This window comes from Schistocerca gregaria, chromosome 7 (genome assembly GCF_023897955.1).
Source record: "Schistocerca gregaria isolate iqSchGreg1 chromosome 7, iqSchGreg1.2, whole genome shotgun sequence".
NCBI classification, from domain to species: Eukaryota; Metazoa; Arthropoda; class Insecta; order Orthoptera; family Acrididae; genus Schistocerca; species Schistocerca gregaria.
In genome coordinates, this window is record NC_064926.1 from 461,944,753 (window position 1) to 461,964,259 (window position 19,507).

A 19,507-nucleotide genomic window follows, 5' to 3' on the forward strand; every position below is an offset into this window, starting at 1 on the left:
ATGTAAGCGAAGGTACTTTGTACTATCGACCTTAGCTATCTGCATGTCACCTAGTTTTTGTTCTTGTTCATCTTCTTTTGAGACTGTCTGAAACTGGACATAGTTTTTTTTTTTACTGTGATTAATAGAAAGACCATTTACATTAAACCAGTTCACAATATCACTAAAAACTTTATTAGCTGTCACATCAAGTTCATCCACTGAGTTATCAACCAGTAGCGTAGTGTCATCAGCAAAGATGGTGAATTTACAAAAATCTGTACATAGAGGAAGATCATTAATAAAAATAATAAAAAGTAGGGGGCCCAGAATGGAGCCTTGAGGCACTCCACAGGTGATTGTTCCCCATTCTGATGATGCTGATGCACCTTCTTGACTATCCCGTACAACTTTCTGTTTTCTGTTTGAAAGATAAGAATGGAGCCACTTCCCTGGTGCCCCACTTATGCCTAGATATGAAGCTTTATGCAAAAGTATTTGGTAAGTGACACAGTCAAACGCTTTTGAGAGGTCACAAAATATTCCAACTATCTTCATCTTTTTGTTGATGGACTCCAAAACATTGGCAGCAAATGCAAATGCAAATATTGCATCTTCTGTTGATAACCCCTTCTGAAATCCAAACTGACTTTTAGTGATGATCTTATAATTCAATGAGGTGATTAACAATCCTGCCATGCATTAGTTTCTCTAAAACCTTAGAAAAACTCGTCAGTAGTGAGACTGGCCGATAGTTAGCAGTATCTGCCTTATCTCCCTTTTTATACAGAGGTTTCACAACTGCATACTTAAGTCTTTCGGGCCCTTTTCCTTACTTAAGTGATGCATCAAAAATGTGGCAAAGGATTCTACTTAAGTGGCCACGGCAGTATTTTAATAATTTGCTAGATATGTTGTCAACTCCAGTGGAGTTTTTACTTTTCAGGGATCTAATTATTCTTTCAATTTCTGGAATAGTGACTGTTGTTATTTTGATTTGTGGTACTGTGCCAGGTACGCTGGCTTGCAGAAAACTAATGGCTTGATTTATGGAGCCTTGCAATCCAATTTGTTCTGTTACTGTTAAAAAATGTTTGTTGAACATATCAGCAACTGTTTTTGGATCACTAGCAATATGATCCTGAGTTTTTATTTGAATATTTTCACTGTGAACTGCACTTTTCCCCGTTTCCTTCTTTACAAAATTCCAAATAGCTTTTACTTTATTGTTCGAGTTATCAATTTCTGCCTTTATGAACATGTTCTTTGATGCCTGTATGGTTTTGTTAAGAATTTTACTGTACAATTTGTAATGCTTAATCTTATGTGAATCATCTGATGTCTTGGCTCCTGCATAAAGCTCCCTTTTTGTTCTACAGGAAATTTTGATGCCCTTAGTAACCCAAGGCCTGTGATCTGATTTATACAGATTTTCTCTAATTAACTTTTTAGGAAATGTTTCTTCAAAAATACTTGTAATCTCGTTGATAAATATATTAAATTTGGAGTTTACATTAATAGCAGCATACACAGAAGACCAGTCCATGTGCTGTAGTTTCCATCAAGGCGACAAGTGGAGTCCAACTGCACTGGGAGCCAACTGTAAGTGGCACAACGGATGAGGGTGGAACAGTAGTTATAGCAGCAGCATAGGATGATGTCATGTGCATGGGATGGAACCTTCCAAATTTCCTCTTAGCCTCAGTGTAGGTCAGTCAGTCCTGGGTCCTGTATTCCATGATTTTTTTTTCTTTCTGTAAAATTCTGAAGTCTGGCAAGTTTTCATATATTTTTGGATTTTGTCATGCATTTTATGTTCATTAGTGATCTAAACTAGTTAACGGGGATTCCAGTGTCTTTAAACTGTGAAACATCTTGTTCGTCATGAAGAAATACCATACTTCGTATATGCAGCTGTCTCCAGAGAATCATACCATAAATCATAAAAACAAGTTTTTTTAATGACAATCAATTTCATAAAGTCTCTAGTTTCAAAGCACATGTTTCTGTACAGTTCTAAAGTCATAATATTTACTGAATTGTGGTAAAATCAATTGCACATTTGTTTGCAGAAATAACCTATAGATTTTGTAAACCGTTCCACCATTTAGTCAACATTTTCTACAACAGCTAAAGATGAAATCTAAGAATTGATGTTTTCTTCCAAATAACTGTGTTTATACCAGTCCTGTAAAATCTTGCTCTGATTTAAGGCACCATTTCCTGGGACAGTTACAAACAGTAGCTACTGAGATCTTTGCAAGTAGAATAAAAGGTGATGAGCTCACTTCCTGTAGATTTTGCTGTATTCTCTGCTGGTGCAGTTAGTTGAGTTTCTGAAGGAACTGTGCTTCCTTTGCTCATAGCTGCAGTGCTTTTCCTGTTCATTTCATAAACAGCATCTGCAAACGTTTCCTGAAGAAAAGAAATGCACGTAACAACTTAAAAAGATATTCTCTACAGATCTGGCGATATGTCCATGAAAGTGACATGCTTTTGTGGACTGTGTCAAGTGAATCTAATATACTAATGGTAGCATCATACCAACAAACATGATACATAGAGAAGGCTACTAATAATATACTTACCAGCATGGATGATGTATAGTATTCAGCTAATGAGTCAAGAACAGAAATCTAAATGTATCAAAATGAATTTGTGAATTGTGTCAAATGAATGTAATCTACTAATGGTAGTATCAAACTAACAAGCATGATATGCAGTAATGACTATTAACATTATACTAACAGCAAGAGGAATGTCTATTTCTTGGCTGCTGAATCAAGAATGGATCAAAATATACATAAATTTAAAAATATGTTTGAAACTAAAGATTTTTTATTTCATTAATGAAATAATCTATATTGTGGTTCATGGTGTGGGTTCCTGTAGTCATGTCCTACTTCATGAACCACAGGCAACGTATGAGTGGCCAAGTAAGTGGTCCCGACAGTTTGGATACCAGTTACTTTGGAATAAGGCTGGGCATCTCGGACATATTCTGAGTCGTGGTCACCTTTGTGCTCATACGGCAAAGACTACCAAATCCACCGGTTAGTCCCTCAGCTGTTAGGGGTAAAACCCAATGGGACTCGGGGCAAGTAAGGCTAGCAACCTGCTTCCCTGGTACTTTAAATATGATGCTGGCAACAATCAGAGCAAAATGCCTCGGACCTTTGGAGGTGACGGAGTCCCACCTCTAACTGACAAAACAGGGACACCTAAAATACAACTTGGCAAACAAGTGGTAATGGGAAGGGGAGCTATTAATATCAATGGGGGGTACTCTGGGAAGAAGGTAGAGCTGGCAGAGGCTGCAAGTAAGATGGGGCTGGACGTTTTAGCTGTTAGTGACATTTGGGTAAGGGGTGAGAAAGAAGAGGAAGTGGGAGAATACAAGGTCTACCTGTCAGGAGTCAAAGCAGGAATAGCACAATGGGATGTAGGGCTTTACATCAGGAAATAAATGGAACCCAGCGTAGTTGCAGTAAGGTATGTAAACGAATGACTGATGTGGATAGATTTGACAGTGTCTAGCAAGAAAATTAGGATTGTGTCAGTATATTCGCATTGTGAAGGGACAGATCAAGATCAGATGGATAGTTCTTATGAGGCACTCAGTGATGTAGTTGTCAGAGTAAAGGACAAGGACAGTGTTCTGTTCATGGGTGATTTTAATGCCAGGATTGGAATCCAAACAGATGGGTATGAAAAGGTTACTGGTAAATTTGGAGAGGATATGGAGGCCAACAGGAGCGGGAAACAACTCTTGGATTTCTGTGCCAGTATCGGCTTAGTAATCACAAACCCCTTTTTTAAACATAAGAACTTTCACCGGTATACTTGGGAAGGCAGGGGAATCAGATCTGTCATTGACTATATAATAACAGATCAGGAATTCAGGAAGGCTGTGAGGGACACACGTGTATTCAGGGGATCGTTTGATGACGCTGATCATTATTTAATCTGCAGTGAAATTGGGATTGTGAGGCCGAAAGTGCATGAGGTCAGGTCCATATGTAGGAGGATAAGAGTGGAGAAACTTCAGGATAAGGAAATCAGGCACAAGTACATAACAGCGATCTCAGAAAGGGACCAGTTAATTGAATGTACTCAATTACAGTCATTGGAAAAGGAATGGACAAGGTACAGGAACACAGTACTAGAAGTGGCTAAAGAATGTCTTGGAACAGTAGTGTGTGAAGGTAGGATGAAGCAAATAGCTTGGTGGAATGACACAGTCAAGGCAGCTTGTAAAAGGAAAAAGAAGGCGTATCAAAAATGGTTACATACTAGAACTCAGGTAGACAGAGGAAGTTATGTTGAAGAAAGAAACAAAGCCAAACAGATAATTGCAGCATCCAAGAAGAAATCTTGGGAAGACTTTGGAAACAGGTTGGAGACTATGGATCAAGCTGCTGGAAAACCATTCTGGAGTGTAATTAGCAGTCTTCGAAAGGGAGGTAAGAAGGAAATGACAAGTATTTTGGACAGGTCAGGAAAACTGCTGGTGAATCCTGTGGAGACTTGAGCAGATGGAGGGAATATTTTGAAGAGTTGCTCAATGTAGGTGAAAATATGATCAGTAATGTTTCAGATTTTGAGGTAGAATGGATAGGAATGATGATGGAAATATGATCACATTTGAGGAAGTGGAGAAAATGGTCAATAGATTGCAGTGCAATAAAGCAGCTGGGGTGGACGAATTTAAGTCGGAACTCATCAAATACAGTGGAATGGCCGGTCTTAAATGGCTACACAGGATAATTGAAATGGCATGGAAGTTGGTACAGGTTCCATCAGACTGTACAAAAGCAGTAATCACACCAATCTTTAAACATGGAAACAGAAAAGATTGTAACAACTACAGAGGTATCTCTTTAATCAGCATTGTGGGTAAAATCTTCTCAGGTATTGTTGAAAGGAAAGTGCGAGTATTAGTTGAGGACTAATTGTATGAAAATCAGTGTGGGTTTATGCTTCTTAGAGGTTGTCAGGAGCAGATCTTTAGCTTACGGCAAATAATGGAGAAGTGTTATGAGTGGAACAGGGAATTGTATCTATGCTTTATAGATCTAGAAAAGGCATATGACCGGGTTCCTAGGATGAAGTTATTGTCTGTTCTACGAGATTATGCAATAGGAGGCAAACTTTTGCAAGCAATTAAAGGTCTTTACATGGACAGTCAGGCAGCAGTTAGAGTTGACGGTAAATTGAGTTCATGGTTCAGAGTAGTTTCAGGGGTAAGACAAGGCTCCAACATGTCTCTACTGTTGTTCATATTATTTATGGATCATATGTTGAAAACAATAGACTGGCTGGGTGAGATTAAGATATGTGAACACAAAATAAGCAGTCTTGCATATGCAAATGACTTAGTTGTGATGGCAGATTCGATTGAAAGTTTGCAAAGTAATATTTCAGAGCTAGATCAGAAATGTAAGGACTATGGTATGAATATTAGCATCTCCAAAACGAAAGTAATGTCAGTGGGAAAGAAATATAAACGGATTGAGTGCCAAATAGGAGGAACAAAGTTAGAGCAGGTGGACAGTTTCAAGTACTTAGGATGAATATTCTCACAGGATGGCAACATAGTGAAAGAACTGGAAGCAAGGTGTAGCAAAGCTAATTCAGTGAGCGCTCAGCTACGACCTACTCTCTTCTGCAAGAAGGAAGTCAGTACCAAGACTAAGTTATCTGTGCACCGTTCAATCTTTCGACCAACTTTGTTGTATGGCAGCGAAAAACTGGGTGGATTCAGGTTACCTTATCAACAAGGTTGAGGTTATGGATATGAAAGTAGCTAGGATGATTGCAGGTACTAGTAGATGGGAACAATGGCAGGAGGGTGTCCACAATGAGGAAATCAAAGAAAAACTGGAAATGAACTCTATAGATGTAGCAGTCAGGGTGAACAGGCTTAGATGGTGGGGTCATGTTACATGCATGGGAGAAGCAAGGTTACCCGAGAGACTCACGGGTTCAGCAGTAGAGGGTAGGAGGAGTCAGGGCAGACCAAGGAGAAGGTACCTGGATTCGGTTAAGAATGGTTTTGAAGTAATAGGTTTAACATCAGAAGAGGCACCAATGTTAGCACTGAATAGGGGATCATGGAGGAATTTAATAAGGTGGGGCTATGCTCCAGACTGAATGCTGAAAGGCATAATCAGTCTTAAATGATAATGATGATGAATAATTTATAATTTATAATCTGTTATTACCAGACAGACCATCTTCAGATATATGACTAGAACAAAGAAAAAGATAAACATTATATATTCCCTGTTATCTAGGCCATTTATAGCAATGGGGGCCTACACGTAAAAAAAATACAGAACTGAATAAGGTTACATAAAATAGAGGACTACAACTGTACTGTTACTGATCTGTGTGGGTTGCCTAATATAATGAAAACTATTCTATCTTTGCAGATGGCTTATGTGGAGTGCCTCCTCTCATAATAGAAAAATATGAAGAAGAGCCATGTCTGGTACTTTTGCTATCGGCAACTTAATTCATATTAATACTTGACAACAACAATCAATCATGGATTTTATACCATTTGATGGCATTGTTTTTACATCACCTTGTATGCTTTTGTAAATACTTTGTGAAACATGATCATCTGTTGACCAGAACTGGTTATACAGAAAGAAATTTTTATCACAAGGTCTTGGTAGTGAATCATATTTTACAACTAGACACTACAGTGAGCTCCAGGTCCATAGTATGATACCCGACAATACAGCATTCATCTCAGAAGCTTCCTTATTTGTCAGATGAAAGGTGCATACACGCAGCTGCTATTTTGTACTAAACTCCACAGTCATAAAATGCCAGTATACAAATAAATTTCCACCATTTGAAACTGTAATTGTTTAAATTACATCAACACAAGTAACATCTTGTTCAAGTGTAATAAATACACTGAGTCATGTCCCTAAGATTAACTTTATAGGGTAACAAAGATTTCCATAATAGTACTACTGCCTTGCAGATTCATGTGTTAGAACAAGTAGAATTATTGTACATAATGGATGAAGTTATCTTTATTGTGGGCAGGAGGGACATATATATATATATATATATATATATATATATATATATATATATATATATATATATAGAGATAGAGAGAGAGAGAGAGAGAGAGAGAGAGAGAACTCTATAGATTTTAATCAATTGATCCACTTTCATTTAGCAGCATTAAAGGAAGACTCACAGAACCGGTGAAATCCGATATGTAGCTAAAACTAGCAAAATCATAGAGAAGGTAGATGTTCACAGAAAATAATAGGAACAATGGTAGAAGGTCACAAAATTGTGGCTGTAAAAGTAAAAAAATTATCAAAATTCCTGGATGGAAAATAAATAAGGGAAAGGTCACCACTCTCCTATATCAGATTGATGTGTGGTGCACAGAAACATGTAACAGAAAACAACATTCACACTAGATTTCAAGTTCTTGCTCTTTTTCTAGTAAAAATAGAAACATTCAGACACACAAACACACAGACACATAAATGTACACTCCCGCAGTCCCAGTGAGGCTGATTATTGATTATCAATTATCGAGAGCTGTTGTATGGGCAGATGCTGGTGGGCAGTGGGTTGGCTGCACAAAAAGGTGAGAGGAGTTTAGAGGGTAGAGCATATAAGACATGAGAGGAAGAAAATTTAGGGGGGATGGGAGGGGATGAAAGGAGAGGTAGGTGGAGGGGATGAAAGGAGAGGTAGATGGAAATGTTGAAGGAGACAAGGAGGGAAGAGAGAAAGGGAGAGGAGGGAAAAGGGAGGAGGGAGAGGGGGAGTGAAGGAATGCCTACATGGATTGGGGGAGGGGGAGTAGTTGGAGAAGACAGTACAAGATCTGGACAGGAAATGAGTGATGTGGATGGTAAGAAGAGAGAAGGGGAAAGGCGGTGTGAGGCAGTGAGAAACAAGTTAATTGAAGCTTATGCCAAAGGGGTTGCAAGAGTGCAAGCTATGCTGGAGAGAGAATTATTATCTGCATAGTTCAGAGAAACTTGTTTTGGGAGGGAGTATCCAAATAGCTCACATAGTGAAGCAGCTGTTGAAATCATTAGTGTTGTGAAGCACTGTACATCCAGCACAGGGATGGTCAAGTTTGTGGTTTGCCACAGTTCAGAGGTGGCCATTCATGCGAGCAGACAGGTGATTAATTTTCAGAGCCACATAGAATGTTGTATAGTAACTGCACAATAGCTGCATATAACATGGCTGCTTTCACACATCCCTCCATTTTATTGAGTAGTGAAAGTATACTCAGGCTTGTTCACTACCTATTTTTCACATGGCTCATGTGCAAAGGAGGTTGGTAGTGAACAGTTGCATTTGCACCCCTACTATTGAGTCATATATTGGCTAGCTTTTGAACAACAGTGAACTGAAGTATACATGTTCAGACTGAAACTTATTTATTCAAAAGAAACACTTTAACCTTGTGGCCATGCATTTTTAAGTTCACTAATAAATCTGATCTGTATAAATAATAATAATAATTGGTGCAATTCATACACTGTTTATTGTCTCGCACCTACACACTTTCATGTGGTTCCTTCACATACACTGGCGTCCATGCTTACACTCAGGCACTTTGCCACTCCCAACTTACCACAACAATGACCAAAGGCCAAAGACCCCAATTTTCCCGCTCATATCCACAGTCCTGAGTTGGGTCACGTGACACTACATTAGTCAAAATAATACCTAAACATGTACACAATTCGTTTACAATTTTTATAAGATTTAAATACTTAAACCTAAATACATTATAAAATTTTATACACATTTATCACCACAGTTTTGTAACTCGTTGCATCAAAAGACAAAACACTATGCAACGGAACTACAATGCCCATCAAAACACAAAACAAGTATTTACTCGTCTATTGTGCCCAACATATTAATCCTGCTGCCATGCTTTAAATTTAAATTACTAACTACTTGAAAGAGCTCCATATTATCCCCTTTTACCTTACAGTAGGAGAGGCCTGTGATTGGACTGGTTGCTCCATTATGTTGGTGGGCCACCATCATTCAGAATCCATGACTAGGCTCCACTCTTACAGTTTACTCATAGGTCCTCATAACACTGACCTAATGCATTACCACACAGCATGGCCAGACTTGCTGCCTGAGTTCCGCACATGAGACCACCTTTTGCTCATCATTATAGCACTCTAATTTGCTGCTCAAGAAGGCGAGTTATTCCTGTCAACTATAGTGTACCAATAAATGAAAATAACATTAGCAAATAAAATGTACAAAATATGTGGAATGTCACAACACCACTAATGTTTCCCAGAAACTGGCAAAATTTCTGTTAAAGTTTTGCATTATGAACAGTTTTATTTAATAACTTCAATGACATTTAAATATATTTGTCTTCCCAGACACGGATTGTTTTGGATTCTTTGTCATAATGGAAATTTATTATTGTTGTTGAGCATTGTTCGTAGACCTCTAATTAAGCATTGTGTTTTTTTTTAATCTTTGAAAAACAGGTTATGGGCCCAGATGTGCTACTGTTTAACTGTTTAAAGAAACTGATTAAACACAAGTTGTAAATTTCACACGTAAATGAAGTGTAAATTTTGAAATTTGCATATTGTGACTTTTGTATGTTAGTGTAACTTTTGGATTGAAGTTGGTGTGGTGTGCGTACTGTAAGACCTTCAGTACACACACCATCAGATTATTTGACTTGTCGCTCTAACAAAGTAGGCGAGTGTCAGCATAATGTCTAGTGGTCTTATTGTGGCGTGTTTATCTTCTGTCGTTAGGTCAGTCGATAGAAATGCCACTTGCACGCTGAGTAGCAGATTGACGGTGACCAACTTTAAACAGAACTTGATTAATTTTCACACACATTTATTAAAATAATAACAAGCGTAAAAATAACTTCACTTTGTTCTGGATGTTATTTACAATTGACAATCTGAAGTTCCTTTGGTCTTGGTACGTTAATCTTATTCTTACATATCTCTGATACTTGACAAAGTGTCTATACATTTCTCTTCATGGCTATGTACGGGAATATGATAATCTTATTAGGCGCAGACTGCAGACTAATGTAGACTCTCTCATCAGAGGTCTATACATTCGTTGTAATACCTCAAGCATTCAGATATCACTGCACGAGGGTGATCCGTGAGGAGAAAAGGTTCTACATTAGCAGCAATCTCATTGGCTGCGTTACATATTAATATGCAGATCGGCAGAAGCAGAATTTGGTCCGTCTCTAAGACAGCGCCCTCTTGTAGTGAGGAGACGGTTGTTGTACTAGCGGGGCGCGCACTAGTGCGAAAGTTGTGTACGCGCTGACTACGCGGAACTATGTATACAACAATTGGTTTACTGGAAGGGCAACCAAATTGGAATACATGGAAATACAATGCAAATGTCTGTCTAAGTAGTATTCTTGGACTGCTTGATGTTATTGAAGGTAGGTTAGTTAAATCTATAGAATATGCAGAAGATGCTACTGCTCAAAAGCGAAATATAAGAACACACTAAATAATTGTCTTAAGACTGACAGCAAAGCTTCAATTGAATTGACCATGAATATGACAGAAAAAACATTCAGAAAATAATGCATCAAAAAGTATTGGCAGAATTGCATAAATTATTTGATGATGTTTCTGAAGATAAACTTTATGGCCTTTGTTTATGATTTTTTGACATATGAAAAATTCTAGTGGTGATGTAGAAACTCATATATCAAAGCTGAAAAATGTGTGGAATGATTTGAAGCAGGAAATGGCCACAGATTCACAAAAATAATTCAGAATTACCTGATTTATTTCTGATCACTAAAATTTTAGGCACGCTACCAGATGAGCATTTTCATTTAAATCATGTTGGATGCTTATGTCGAAAAGTGATAGGTGTTGATAATGTGACAACTCAACTTTGTGCACATGAGAAAGCTTTGTCGAGTTAAGGAGGAGATTTTACATCTCAAGAAACTCATTGAAAAAGTCTTCTAAACAACCACAGCAGAAAAAGAAAGTTGTCTGTTATTACTGTAAGAAATCAAATCATGTTATCAAAAAATTCTGGAAGTGGATTGAATGTGATGGACCACAAAAGCCTCAGAACAGTGATGTGTTGGAAGCTGCTGAACTTCAAATATGAACATGGTTCTCTTTGCTGAAACATTTGTTGTTATGTCATCTGAGTGTGATATTCATTGCCGGTTTGTACAAGTTACTCATAGCTGGTTTGTACAAGTCATATCACCAATACTGGAAATTTTTTCAAGATATTTTAACCATTTTCTATGACACATACAGTTACATCAGCATACAGTGGTAACGTTGATGCTGTTGGCAAGGGCACAATAGAAATGGAAGCAGCAGTGAATGAAAGTGCCACAAAACCACTGTGAGTGATGTATTGTACACACTAAGAATTAAAAAGAAACTGTTGTGCATTGTAGCAGCGCAGCTCAAGACAAAAATACAAAAAATACGTTTTTGTCCATAACAGAAAGGTGTCATTTTAAAATTGGTGAAGTCGTAAACTAGATAGACTTTCATTATTATTATGGAAGACTGTTTAAATTAATGATGAGAAGATTTCCTCCGGAAGGAAATGAAATCAGTCAATAAAATTTATCACAATTGTACCTTGAAAGCTTTGGACATCAAACTCAGTGACATGTCAAGTTGTTAATCTCCAAGATCTTAGGCACAAACATGGAACTGGACTCTAAGCTCTCTGAAGACTATATTTATGGTAGGACATCAGCTTCCATTTGGCATCCGTAAGAGAGCTTCTGAACTGGGAGAGCTGATTCTCGCATATGTCATGGTCCTTTTGAAAAAGTCCAGTTATGGGTATTGCTACTTTGTATGTTGTTAAAAAAGGATTACAGTAAATTTAGAGCAGTTTACTTCATCAGGGAAAAATCAGAAATTCCTAATAAACTAAGACAGTTTATAACTGATGCAATGAGTGCTGGGCATACAATTAAAAACCTCTTAAGTGATAACGGAGAAGAGTTCAACAATAAACAGACAAGGCAGACTTTATAGAAGGAGGGCATAATCCAACATTTTACTATGAGAGCATAATCCAACATTTTACTATGCAATACACTCCACAGCAAAATGGATACAGTGAAAGAGAAAATCGTACTCCTGCTGGAATGGTGAGGGCTATCATGCATGCTCATGGAAACATTCCTCAGTCATTTTGGGCTGAAATGATAAATTCTTCAGCATACACCCGGAATTGTACAGAACCTTCCAATATTTTATGAATATCTCCATACAAAACATGGTATTGACAGAAGCCTGACATGAAGCACCTATGTATGATAGAGTATAAATGTCATGTCCAGATTCCAAAACAATTAAGGATGGAAATGGATCGAAAAGCAGAAAAAGGGATCCTGATTGGCTACGACCATGATGGTGATTGGATCGTGGGATGTTATGTTTGAAGAGTAAATTATGCAAAAGGAAATTTCAGTAGTTTCTGTGAATTTTGATCTCCTTCATCGGAAGTCGCAAGAGTCATCCTACAAAATTAAGAGCAAAGTGAATTTTAATTTTCCAAGAGAAAGTGAGTTTGACAATTATGACGATTTACAGGATGAAAGAGAAGAGAAATTAGAACAAAATGATTTTACTTTTGTATGGAGCCACAATCATACAAAAATTTCTGAAAGATATAACCACCACTTGACTGTACAAAGTGTATGATTAATGGAGCATGGCAAAGTAATTTCAAATTTTTTAAGAACAAAATGAGTTCGATAATAATGATGATTTACAGATGAAACTGAAGAGAGATTAAAACAACCATATGATGGAAGAATTAGGCCACAACTGCATGAACATTTAACACTAAAACGTCCAAAAAGACTTCAAGATTATGTAACGCAGTTAATGACCTTTGAGGACCCAGAATCTTATTGTGGCGCCACAAATTCAAGTCGAACAGATGATTGAAAAGCAGCATTGGATGAAGAAATGGCAGCACATCAAGAAAATGGAGCTTGGACTTTGGCAGAGTTACCACCTGGAAAGAGGGCAATTCAGTGTAAGTAGATCTATAAACTGAAGATGAGGCTAATGGATCAGTTGACAGATTCAAATCAAGATTGGTTATAAGAGCAATTTCTCACAGAAAGGTACTGATAATGAAGAAACTTTCAGCTGTGTGGCAAAGATGTCAACTATTCAAACATTACTCACCATCACAGCCAAACAGAAGGTGTGTTACACAAATAGATGTGACTACTGCCTTTCTTTATGTGTAGCCTGAAGGAAATGGTATTTATTACACAACCTGGAGGTTATAAGGATGGTTCTAGAAAACCTTGTCAATTAAGGGAAAGCTTATATGGCCTGAAACAGGCACCTCTCTGCTGGAATGAGAGATTCACTACTTATGTAATTGAATTAGGACTTACGGGAAGTGAAATTGATCCTGCCTGTTTATGAGACATAAATGTTCTTATAAGATTTTCTTTGTACTCTATGTTGATGACTTATTGATTGTGGCAAATAATGACAGTGAACTTAAGGAATTTATTGGAGATCTTGAAAGAGAATTCAAAATAGAATCAAAGTCAGCATCATATTTCTTAGGCTTGTAAATAGATAGAAAAGAAGATGGGTAAATTCAAGTTAGTCAGTCACACAACATCAAGAAGTTTTTGGAGCACTTTGCCATGAGTGACTGCAGAGCTGTAACAACTCAATTATCAAGGACAACAGCATGGAAGAGAACCCTTTCAACACTGAATATCCTTACAGACAAGCATTTGGATCCTTGAGGTGTCTGATGTGTAGGACAAGACAAGACATACCATATGATGTTAGAGTTATATCAAGGTGTCTTGAAAATCCAACAGAGCTTGATGTAATAAGGGTAAAAAGAATTTTTCACAATTTCAGGGGCCAATATGATTATGGACTTACTTGAATGTTATAGTGTTGCCATTCGTGGAGGTGATTTAGGGTCTGGGAGATCTACCTCAGGTGTTCTCTACCTATACTTTAGTGCACCTGCCAGTGGCATGAGTCAGTGACAAACTTCAGTTGCACTTATGTTACACTAGCTGAAGTTATAGCAGCTAGCAAAGCAGCATGAGAAATGGTCTGGATGAAGAGATTTTAACTGAACTTTACGAGTTGAAGGCTTCGAAACCTTGCCTACAATGGACAATGAATAATCTGTTCAAGTCACTTCTTTTTTCGAGAATTAGTTACAGCTGGGTGAAATTACCATTTCAAGAGTAGATACAGAAAATCAGGCTGCAGATTTATTAATGAACCATTATTTGCTGCCTGACTAAGACACTGGTGCAAAAATATGAGAGTGTGTAAGTTATTAAATAAGGGAGAGTGATTTGCATTGTGAACAGTTTCATTTAATAACTTCAATGACATTTAAATATCTCTGTCTCATCAGACACACATTGTTTTGTATTCTTTGCTGCAATGGAAATTTATTATCACTGTTAAGTGTTGTACTATAGACTTCTAATACACAAGTATTTTTTCTTTTATCTGTGAAAAACTTGTTCATTCCTAAATAACCAAATAATTCCAGCCATAAGTGAGAACCAATGAAAGAGCAACACAGAATTGCCAGGGGTTTTTATCAGTACTAACTACGAGCAGTGTTGGGCACAGCCGCTTTTGTAACATGTTTGCTGGAAAATAGCACACTGTGAAATAGACATTTGAACATATTCAAACCACTCAAGAAACATGTACATCCAGCTGCATTTGTATGACCATTTTGTCATATTTGGCCTAGATGATGGACAGGTTACTAGTAGATATATTTCTTATGTGGTTACATACAAAGAGACACAGCACTGTCAGCTACTGAAGCAGCTGAAAATTATCAAACATACCAAGAATTTGAAAAATTCTTCTTAGGAAATACTGACCACAAGGAATTCAGTAGGAGCTATGAACTGCATCAATGACAAATACAGAATCATTGAAATATATTTTAAAAAGTAAAATATTGGGACATAAATATGTCACAACCAGATTTATATATCTAAAAACAAAGATTCTGTAACTTACCAAATGAAAGCGTAGGTACATTGATAGAAACAATAACAAACACAAACACACACACAAATTTCAAGCTTTCGCAACCCATGGTTGCTTCGTGAGGAAAGAAGGAAGGAGAGGGAAAGACGAAAGGATGTGGGTTTTAAGGAAGAGGGTAAGGAGTCATTCCAATCCAGGGAGCGGAAAGACTTACCTTGCGGGGGAAAAGGAACAGGTATACACACACACACACACACACAGACACACACACACACACACACACACACACACATATCCATCTGCACATAACGGACACAAGCAGACATATGTAAAGGCAAAGAGTTTGGGTAGAGATGTCAGTCGAGACGGAAGTACAGAGAGGCCTGGTGGGTAACAGGAAGAGAGGATATATTGAAGGACAAGTTCCCATATCTGGAGTTCTGATAGGTTGGTGTCAGTGGGAAGTATCCAGATAACCCGGACAGTGTAACACTGTGCCAAGATGTCCTGGCCGTGCACCAAGGGATGTTTAGCCACAGGGTGATCCTCATTACCAACAAACACTGTCTGCCTGTGTCCATTCATGCGAATGGACAGTTTGTTGCTGGTCATTCCCACATAGAAAGCTTCACAGTGTAGGCAGGTCAGTTGGTAAATCACGTGGGTGCTGTCGCACATGGCTCTGTCTTTGATCGTGTACACCTTCTGGGTGTTTCCCTCTTTTATATTCACAACCAGATTTCTTACATGTCTTCTAAAGTTAGTTACTTGATTTATATAGATGAAGAATAGTTGAAAACTGAATTATTAAAATCAAACTAAAGTGATGCGAAAATGACACACCATGGCTGGAAGAAACACAGGAAGTGTAAAATGGTCTGAATATTGTTAAAGTGTTAGGTACAAACATGTAAGAGTACAAACATCTAACAGCCATTTGTAGTTAGGAAATACACCAATTTCTAAACAGCATTATGAAAGTTGCTTGATTGGAAAATTATGGAAGAAAGTTAAAGTTCTTGCTGGAGTCTCCTTCTTGTTGTCAGTAGACAATGAGGAAGAGTAGAAACTAGAAATAGTAATGAGGCATTAATAGATGAAATAAGATATATGCAGTGTTTCTTGACTTTTGAAAGGCACTTGACTCAGTATCACATCCACATTTATTATTGAAGTGTGACAGTATGGGGTACCAAGCAAAATTTGTGAGTGAGCAGAGGATTTCTTGATAAGGGGGATGTAGCATGATAGGAACCTTGTTGTTCATATTGTGTATCAATAATTTTGCTGTCCATATTAATATAAATCTTAGACTTCTGCAGTTAATGCAGTTATCTATGATGAAGCACTGTTTGAAAAGAGCTGTGTAATGTCGCTTAACAAATCAAAATGTGTAAAGATTGGCAACTTGGTTGAATGTTCAGAAAAGTCAAACTATGGATTTCAGAAAATGAATAAAAAAATTAAAAAGCAATTATCCTATGACAAAAATATTAATGAATCACATTTGGAATAGTCAACTGATACAAATACCTGGGTGTAACAGTTTATTAGCATATTAAATGTTACACTCACACAGGCTCAGTTGTACATAAAGTGGTTGCCAAACTTCTATTCATTAATAGGACACTAGTCAACAAAAGACATAGTCAACAAAATATTGCCTGCAGACACACTGCTCAAATGTGTGCAACACGTACAAATTATGACTAACAGAGAATACTGAATGTGTACAAAGCAGGGTGGTAAAGTTCGTCAGAGGTTTGACTGAAAATAGGAATATACTACAATCCTCTCCATATTATTCTTGTAGGGACTATGACGACAACATTATATGAATTACAGTATGCAGTATGCAACAGGCATTTAACTCTCACATCACCAGGCGGGAGGGTGGGTACTTGACACCCACCTTTTGGAAATATTATAATCTAGTCAATGTTTTTAGATTTTAAAATTTTGAAAAAGGTATTGTTTTTAATGAATTGTTCTACCAGATTCCAGAGATGATTTACATTTTTTAGTTAAACCAAAAATGTAAGTTTTAGTAGTAAAAGTCACTTTTCCCACTGAATGTCATATTCTATATTTTCAGGTTCATAACTTTATCTACATACCAGTATTTTTTTTAAAAAAAGTTTTGTGAATATAACTTAATAAAAATTAATTACATTCACATTTTAAATTTTTTTGTGGTAGCCATAGTACAGATGGTAATTCACACTACTGAAAGTGCCTTGGTATTGTTAAGAGTATGATAAACAACATTTTCAGTTTGTGGACCCACTTACACATCATTACCCTTTTAAAAAATATATGTTTAATGTAATTCAACAACAATTAACAAATTTTCCTTTTTTAAAGATATTTTTTTTTTTTTAGTGTGGACTAAAATACCTTTCCTCTCTCCCCTTGGTAATGTACGTTATGGAAAATGCATTCATACTGGTAGGGTCAAGTAATCATTCTTCCAAAATTTTGTAAGCAAGTGGAATGGAAGAGGACCTAATAGATAAAATAATGGAAAGTACCCCCTGCCGTGCACTTCACAGTGGTCTGCAGAGGGTAAACGTAGATGTAGGTACCAATATGAACAACACAGAGAATTTGTAAAGATAAATGTAAAAAAATTATGATGTTCAACATTTGAAAAATATTGACTTAAGTTTCTGATATTGGCATGTTTTACTACAACTGGAATCAAGGAAGTTTACGGGATTTATTCTTGCAGGAACAAGTCATGATTTTCTTAAACTAATAAAATATATAATATGTGGATTAATTTTTAATTGCAGCTGCAAAATGGAATTATTGAAAAGAATACTAGAAGATTTTAGGAAACGCAGCGAGACAGCAAGTTTAAAGATGTCCACATTTGATAAGCAGGAGTTAAATTTTCTGGTGCATGTCATCATCCCAGAAGTAAATTTGATCCAATGAAAATAAAGTAAGGGTGGTAACGAATTTTTCAATATCTCAAACTAAAAAGAAATAAAAGAATTTCTTGGGTAGCATATTTATTACATACAAATCATGTCCTAAAAAGTGAAGCTATGTGCAGTTTATACAGTTTACAAAGGAAAAATTCTGAATAGGAATCAAAAGGTCAAAAATATTCTGGGGCAATCAAAATAAAGTGAAGTTGACATGTTATGCCATCCAAACATGATGAAAATTTTGTGGGGGCTGGAACTGAAGCTTCTTTAATTTAAGTCTATGCTTGAACCAAGGACTGAAGACACAACCCAATTGGTTTTGTAAGGCAAATGTTAATAGTTTGAGAAAAAGTTTATTTATGGAACTTGAAGGCTTCATCACAGTTTGGGCATTCAAACATTTTCATTCTTATCTTGCCAGATATCAAACAGAAGTATAAAGTTCATAGAGTCCCAAGGTCTTTGTTGAACTATAAATTATTACATGACACAATTATATTAGGCTCATTCATTAAAGTAAAAAATACTATCATTGATTGAGAAAAAGAATACAAGGAGCTCCATTAAATACTACAGCAAAGAACTAAGTTATCTGGATGTATATATAGGTCTGAATGCAGAACATGTTTGAAAATGAAGTGTTTTTTTTCCGAATGTAATATAAAAAGTGACAAATAATTTGTATTTTTGCAGATGTAATGTAGAAAAAAATGAGAAATAATTTGTATAGATTCCTAAAGAAGCGGAAAAATCTATTTTTGTACACACATTGCATGGTGGCAATTTGCTATTGTAAAATATGCTGAGAAGTTAAGTGAATATTGCTACTTTCACAATCTGGACAGTTGAGTTCAAAAAGTATTGAGAATGTGCACATTGTGTGAGAAATGAAAGCCATCCAGCAGATATGGAACAGTCAAATTTCAACCAATTTCACAAAGAAAAATGACAACTAGCAATTCATAATCTCAAAATTTCATCCAGAAGCCAACCAAACAGGAACACTCCATGAGTTAACTTGATGTATGCGTTATGTGTATCCAGAACGTAAAATATCTAGATTTACAATACTGAAGAATTTGACGACATAATGAATCAACTTCCACATCTGTCAACCAACTCTATGCCACACTAATTGCTTTCCAAGAAAAAGAAAAAAAAGCTGCGACAGACAATTACCCAGATACATGTTAGTCAATCTGTAGACAGGAAAAACTAAATTAAGGCTTTACTAATTTAACAGCAAAGGCAGTTCTGAGGAAGGTATAACACAGTAAAGATATACCACAGAAGACAGTGTGCACTGCAAAAGACACACCATCCAAAGTCATCACTGATTTCCAAAAAGATAAAAAAAGAAAACAGCATTTGTATTTAGGACCATAAGTGATAGCAATAATCCACAAAGAAAAGCATATTGCTTGTGCCTTCCAAACTGACACAAAATAAAATGACTTAACTGTTACTATGACTGAAAGAAATGTTACAGGTAACATATCTAAAGATAAAAATCAAAAACTACTCACCATGCAGCAGCAG

At 36.7% G+C, this 19,507-nt stretch overlaps 1 protein-coding gene across 1 annotated transcript in view; it reads right to left on the minus strand.

Annotated features, from left to right (window-relative positions):
• LOC126282431 (uncharacterized) overlaps positions 1-19,507 on the minus strand; it is a 105,713-nt gene that overhangs the window by 28,810 nt on the left and 57,396 nt on the right. Inside the window, exon 3 of the mRNA XM_049982088.1 lies at positions 2,268-2,394. Within this exon, the coding sequence (XP_049838045.1) occupies positions 2,268-2,394 (127 nt within the window). The remainder of the gene's footprint in view (positions 1-2,267; positions 2,395-19,507) is intronic.